Source organism: Ceratina calcarata, unplaced genomic scaffold (genome assembly GCF_001652005.2).
Source record: "Ceratina calcarata isolate Rehan_Ccalc_2016 unplaced genomic scaffold, ASM165200v1 scaffold546.2, whole genome shotgun sequence".
Lineage (NCBI taxonomy): Eukaryota > Metazoa > Arthropoda > Insecta > Hymenoptera > Apidae > Ceratina > Ceratina calcarata.
In genome coordinates, this window is record NW_017176634.1 from 396170 (window position 1) to 403616 (window position 7447).

The following is a 7447-nucleotide window of genomic DNA, read 5'->3' on the forward strand; positions in this document are numbered from 1 at the left end:
AGAAGGACGACTAAAATCATTTAAGTAAGTAAATATGTATCTATTTAATGATGCGAGCCTGTTATTACATTTTTCTTATATGTTATAAGAGCTACCAAATGAAATATTGTGACATAATAAGGCGAAACCAGGGGTACAAGATTACGGTTATTTCATGTAATCTTGGAAGTACTTACAGTCAACTTGACATTGTAGGTAATAATTAGAGTGGATCAATGTACCACTTATCGCGGCATATGAAGCGGAGAAAATTCTAATGCACGTTCACAAAACTGTAAATCTCCGATAACGTTAAACAAACTTTGCATACAAGTGTAATGAACCTTCTTATCAGTAATTTCAATGCCCTTCTGCTTTGTAGAGCTATTAGATTTTTGTGCCTTTTCCCCTAATGAAAAAAAATTACGAACTGACTTGACTGATACAAGAAAAACTTCATTCTCCTCTGATTGCATTGCTACTTCCCATTTCTTACATATGACATTTTATATAAATAAACATCGTACCTTTTATAAATGTTATCATTTTATTTCGCATCCATTGTTAAAATTATAAACGTTTGAAAAATATATCGATATGATTGTTTATAACTATTTATTCGCTATCGTACAATTCATATCTATTTTTTAACGATGTATGTATGTATACTTCATAAATGTTAAACATACATGATGAATAAGGGAGAAACTTATCTAGGGAACAAAGTAAAATGGCGTAAATAACGGTGACACGTCGATGATATCACGGTGGATAATAAATTATCTCTTTCTAGCGTTCCAGTGCTAATCACAGTATCAATGAGGTGATTCTCTTTGTTGCAAATTAAACTTGAACGCTTGTACGAACGCGGATCGTCTTCGCACATTCATGTACCATCATGAAACCAGTTTGTGCTGCGATAATATAAGGACTCGTGTGTTTTCTTTGGAAGAACTCTTTTTACACAGGGCTTCGTCTTATCTTAATGGTAAATACTTCACGCGTTTCGCTCACAAAACGTGCGAAAATTTGTTGTGCAGTGAATGAGGCAAAAGTTACGGAAACGTTCGAATCTATGTAAATTGGAAAGAATTGACAGAAAAAGATGTTCAATTTGTCTCCATTTATTTTACAAAAATTTAACAACTTCATTCAAGTTATTAATTACTCAGTGATTCATAAATGCTCCTGATTAAAGATAGTTGCCATTGTTTCTAATTTCGCAAATGCAGACAATTTCACACGAATTCGGATATTAAAAATATTTGGCATTTTATGATTAAAATATTATTTTAGTTCTATTTCGAATTCATCGCTTATTACCTAAAGATTTTAAGATAAGTTTAAAATTACGTTCATTTCATAGCGTCCTACTGTATAGCGTTTTGCTTATCATCATCCATTCGATAATAATCATTAGAAGAGAAGATGCGATTAATCTGGAATGATTTTTATAAATACATGTGCGACGTAATTTACAAATTAACTTTTTACTCGTTAAGTGTTAAGTTCCGCTAATGAAAGAGAATACAATTCTATTTTCTACAGAAGAACGCTTGGTATCACGAAATGAATCGTTCGCTATCAGCACATTATAGTACGTCTTAAGAACAATTTATTGCATTAGAGTAAAATCCAAATGTAACAGTATGAAAACTCTCATAACAGTGGTTAAATGATAATGACGCGGTTCAAAGGATTACAATGGAACTTATGATTATCAAATTTCATTGAAGTTCACGCGAGAAGGAAGATGCTTAAGAGAACTGACTAGTGTGCTAATATTGCGTATACACGTATGTATATAAAATGTATCAAATATGTTCACGTACATTATACCCAATACAACGACAGTTTAACGTACACGTCTATTATTTGCAAATATGTACAAACAATCGCTTCACATAATCGTTAATTCTATAACGAATCGTCCTCGAACAACACTCTCGTGAGGATGGACCTTCACTAAATTCTTGTTTCACAGTCAACGAGGAACGCAAACTCGGGAACAGTAAAACTTGTCCTGACCTCACTGTACCGTAAAAATCCATCCACCATCCACTTCGTGGGACTTAGGAACACTGGCGGCATTATGGATCCCATAATCCGGAGCAAACATTTCTCTCTTCACTTGCTCCATCTTCCCGTAAGTTTAAATATTTTTTTCCAATCGACTCTCTTTTCGAAGTTATCCCCCTCATTGCTTGACTATACTTGCGGTTCCGAGAGTCTAGGACCGGGCACAGTTCAGTTTTTTATCGTTCTGCGCATCTCAATGCTTTACCGGGTATACTGAACCGTGTGGAGGGAGTTCACTGCGATCCTCACCACCTTCCAACCTGCGCGAAACGGTCGTAGGCTCTCGGGACCACGAGTATAGATTCTCATTAGCCATCGTTTTTGTGATGAGTATAGGCGTTTTTGGCACGCTGTCAGGATTCTCTTGCAGAGTGATCTTCACTCTCTGAGCACCGGGACTCAACGGTGGTTCATTGACGTCGGTCCGTCGAGTGACCACCGGACTATCTACTTGATCCGCGGAGCTCGTCCTCCCGGAAAATGAGTCGTCTTTCAGAGAGTTCCTGTCCTGAGTTTTTTCATCGCTCTGCGGAGTGACCGCTCGCGGCGGTTTCACCGGCCCCGCTGAGTCTGAGATACCATTCGCGGATCTTGGAATGTCTGCCGTAACTTGGTAATTATTGGCAACTTTGGTCTCCTCGCAATTCGGCGCGTCTCCGACTAGGGGAACGTTCTCCACGTTACCATTAGAAGCTATCTTCGGCTGCGTCGAATTTCCAGACTCCAGCAGCGACTTCTGCATGTCCTTCAACTCGGTTGCGTTCTCGATGTCACCGCGCTTCCTCTTTTTCTTGCAGAAGTCACCCTTGTAAGCTGCAAAACCTATGAGCGTCGCCAGGATCGCCAATAAGACGACGAGAACTACGTACGAACCCATACCTTTCTTCGATTGCTTGTCAGAGGACGGAGACACTTCGCCTTCGTCGACTTTTACTTTGCCCAATGTCGTCAAGTCGTCTACTTCACTATTGACTATCTCAACGTTATTAGCAGAGCTCACCGTGCTGCCCTTACCAGAGCTCTCGGTTAAACCATCAACCTTTTTAGGCACAGCTTCCTCGGTTTGTGTAGTCGAAGTCATGTCGATGAATTGCTCTTCTTCTAAATCGGGATCGCCTTGCTTTTTCGGGGGCTCCGTCGTGGTCCAAAACACGTTGAGGAACATATCCAACAATCCAGTACCCGAGTCATCATCTTCCGTCGTCCCTTCGGATGGTTCTACATCACCAGTCTTTTTCCAATCGCCGAAAATGGTACCCGAACCTTCGCCAGATCCCTCTTCTTCGTCACCGGAACCGTCCACAGGAGAGAACAGAGCATCTTTGAACTCTTTTTGCTTGATTGCACTAGCCGTAGACGTCGATGTTTTCTTTTCCTCGGAATCAAAGAAAATTTCTTCGTCGCTCGCCTTTTTGGTAGAATCCATCGATTCGGTCGAAAGTACCATTTTTTGCATGGCACTGTTAGATTCAGGTAGTTCAGATGCAACAGTAGATACTTCGACTTGCGGGAATGGTGTTTCGATCTCCACATCCTTCGACGTTTCACGGATATCTGGTACATCTACATCCTCTTTGCTTTCTTCTCCTTTCTCGTCACCGGATCCAAAGTCCTCATTCGAGGATGCCTGATCGTTCTGCATCTCACGGTCCTGCTCTTCGAACTGGCAAATGGTCGCTGTGTCTAATTTAAATATCGACGTCCCCTTCGCGTTCGTCGGACCCGCGCACATGATCTTCTTCGAGATCTTCACGCCTCGTTTCAAGATCAAATCCCTCACCCTAAGCGTCGCACAATTACATTGTAACGGATTATCTTCGACGTTCAAGTGTTTCAAGATTTTTAGACGAGCCACAGCTGGCGGCAACTGTTGTAAATTGTTCTTGCGGAGATTCAGGCTATGCAGACGATTCAAACCGTCCACGGAGCCTAACTCTAGGTGCACGATACGGTTTTCAGCGAGATTTAAGCTCCTCAGATTGGACAATTTCTTGAAGCTTCCTGGTTCTATCTTTTCAACGGTACCTCCCGAAAGGTCCAAGTGACGAAGCGTGGTCAAATTGATGAAGAGACCAGGATGGAGGATGGGTTCCCCGATGTGCGACTTCAGCACTTCGAGGTCGTAAGTTTCGATGTATTTGACGTCTTCGAGGTCGCGGCAATAAACCGTAGTGCTGTTCTCCAAGTTGCAGAGCCCGCTGACCCATCCTGAATTAATCAGGAGGAGTAAGAACAGTGGCGGCAGCGTTCTTTGCATTTTTCAATCTGATTCACCTGCCGAGAAAAAAATAATTTCCTGTTAGTTACATGGTATCTCGTATTGGTTTTCAATGTTTTTCAAAGCTAACTTTCATGTACTCATAAATGCAATTTTCTTTGAAACTGGTGAATCACATTACGTTAGTTGAATTTTTACAAATCGCGTTCTGAAGTCCTCTGCCAATAATGATTTTCAATTTCGAAATCTTATTGATTACGTAACAGTGAAGATCGTGAATCATTGCTGTACAAGTGATTATCTCTGTAATCATTTCAAGTGTTCCATCAATATCATTGATCCAACAAAGTTTAGTGAGAAATTTATGATACGATACCGTTTATTTTGTACAGTACGTTAAAATTCATCAGAAAATAATTGTAAAATTAAATTTGTTAAACAATGATGTAATTAATGAAACATTTGCATAGCTATTGAAAGACCAAATAATTCAGTATGGTGTTACAATAAACAGATGTTTTTCGCTGGAAATTTTTCACCGCGGATTAAAACGTAAATTAATAGACCTGTTCGATGCCAGGTTATTTGTTTGATCAAGAGTTAAATAAAATGTTCGAATGTTTGAAAATGAACAAAACTATTCTTGGAAAAGCTGAGGGTCGAGCGGACATGTACGCGAACGTGGGAAGACCATGACTAGGTTTTTGAATCTGTTAATGCCACATTGAACCGGTAAACCGGCGTAACATCCCGTTCTATACATAGAGGAGCCAATCACTTTCGGCACGCTATTTGCATTATTTTGCATATGATACGCGTCGTCTACATTACGCGTGTGACGTAATTGGTAATTTCCATATTCACACAGGCAACCGAGTCTTCGACTAGAATGAATAAATGTCGATGCTCACTGTACAAAGATTTCACGAGAACTCACTATCATTGAGTCTCCTTCTCTCTTTCTCTATTGCCTATCATTTCACGCATTATATCATTGTACGCTTCAAACATTTCTTTTGTTCACGAGATTATAATTCCGTCAATTCAAATAATTGACATCATTACTAGTAACTGAGGGAAAATGAGAGAAGTTCTCTATTATCCTTAGTAGTGAACTTTCCCAGACGTGTAACATCAAACTGCCACTCGACTTGTCGCTATTACACGCATGTTAAACAATTACACGATTTCTTATATTAAATAGAACGACGAAAAAGCAGAACAGTTTACAATTAGATTCAACGAATGTTAATTGAATCATAAATGAAGCATTCTCAAGGTAGACATTATAAGTTAAAATGAATTACAAACGTGCTCGGATTCGATCGGGCAATTTTATCGATCTAAAGTCCAAGTAATACGTGTGATACACTGTGTACGTGTACACGCATACAGTGCGCGGAGCACTGACAACTTCTACGCCTAATTTGCAACAGACGCAACGGTTAATAGAACTTAAGTAGCTACGTACTGCGCAAAGCAGTCACGAGGTGTTTGGTTTGGCCGCGTGGGTGGAGGTAGGTCATGGCCAGTAAATCGGTGAGATTCTAATGCATAATTCACGCTTCTATCTCGTATCAACGCGAAAACCAAACACCTGCTGATACGACTATTTATAGATTCGAAAGCGTTCGTGTTTCAATTAATTTCGAATAAATGCTATTTTATTAGCTTTAAGGAGAAAAGAGAAGCATTTCTAATTGTACTACAAACTCTCAATAGTGTTCACTACTACTTTCTCGTATAACTTATTTCTCATTTTATATTGCTATCACTTTTCATTACTTACGATTTATCTGATCAGACGTAGCCTCAGCAACACCGCAATTTCGAAAGCATCTGCAATAGAATAAGAAATAGAATTTCAATTGACGTTTACATTAGCACAACAATAAAATTGATTAGTTTTATATTCAGGTGTGTAATTAAAGTGCCAAATCGTTGTGAATTACGTTTGCACGTAAACCAGCATATTTAAAAACAGTCAGAAGTCATAATAATACAAAGAAAACATGCTCATGAATTACAATTGCTGAAGTCGTAAAAAGAGTATTTAAAGAAATCTTGTAAGATTTCCGTTATTACATCTCTACGAGAATAAATATCATGTAACTTTGCAATGCAGAACTATCTTGCATCAGGCGATATAATACATATTCACATGCAGCAAATTACATTTTGCTCGAGTCATCGCACGCAATCTTCGAAATCAACAATTAGATGAAAAAAGTTTGCACTCGCTTATAGAAAATGCATGAATGCAAATGAGCTACCGTACACACGTACAGCTGGTGCGAGTCACTGCGCGACAACTATGTGCGACGGTTATCAAGCAAGTTAGCAACTCTTACTGCTTACTCGCTTTCTTGACATTCTTTTGTATTTCTCAATCTTTACTGTTCCACGGCGCACGTTTTAAAAGGCTAACTGTTTTCTCGTTTTGAGTTCAAAGGGCAATGTCATTACGTTTGCAACCGTACGCGGCGAGCAACCATACGCCACACTTACAGCTGCTGATACGCGGTGTCGTAATTTCTCATTATGCAGGTAAAAGTATTACTTTCCTTTTTTAATGCATATGCAACCCATTTCGGTCGACTTTTATCCAAAGCCGTCATTTATTGTGAAACAAGACACACGGAATTCATTAACGACCTGTATAAATCGCATTTTATTGAAATTTATGTACGTTTCACTATATAAATAGGCGAGTAAGTTGCTCAATTATTTTTTTAATCTATGTCTTAGAACTTTTTATCAATACTGTATTACATAAATATACATTTTTTTCTAATGATGAAGATCATTCTAATGAAATAAGTTTAACATAAGTAAAAAAATTTCGTCGCCATATCTCAATATCTATTGATCGTACGCAAAAAAGAAATTTAAATTGACGTCATTACGTATGTCTATAGAACTTCGAGAATCACGTCAATTCTTTTATACACTAACGAAGATTGAGATGAGTTAAAGAAGTGTTATAAATGACCGTCTACGTACGTTTTTATTATATTAAAAGAACGAAGGATTCAGAGCCAAAGAAATCATTAATTCACCGATTACTCATGTCAAATATGAGCCTAAACCCAAAACCGAAATATTCTGAATTCGTTATTTTCGTAAATGACTTTGGCGAAATGAAAAAACAGCTGTCATAAAGTTAAAAGC

At 38.6% G+C, this 7447-nt stretch overlaps 1 protein-coding gene across 2 annotated transcripts in view; it reads right to left on the reverse strand.

Annotated features, from left to right (window-relative positions):
- Positions 1-1087: 1087 nt before the first annotated feature.
- The window catches only part of wdp (Leucine rich repeat protein windpipe), a 19483-nt gene continuing 13123 nt past the window's right edge, over positions 1088-7447 (reverse strand). For both annotated transcript variants that reach the window (XM_018031115.2, XM_018031114.2), the window contains exons 2-3: positions 6066-6115; positions 1088-4332 (exon numbers count right to left, since the gene is read on the reverse strand). In XM_018031115.2, the coding sequence (XP_017886604.1) occupies positions 2252-4315 (2064 nt within the window). In that variant the 5' untranslated portion in view covers positions 4316-4332; positions 6066-6115 and the 3' untranslated portion in view covers positions 1088-2251. The remainder of the gene's footprint in view (positions 4333-6065; positions 6116-7447) is intronic.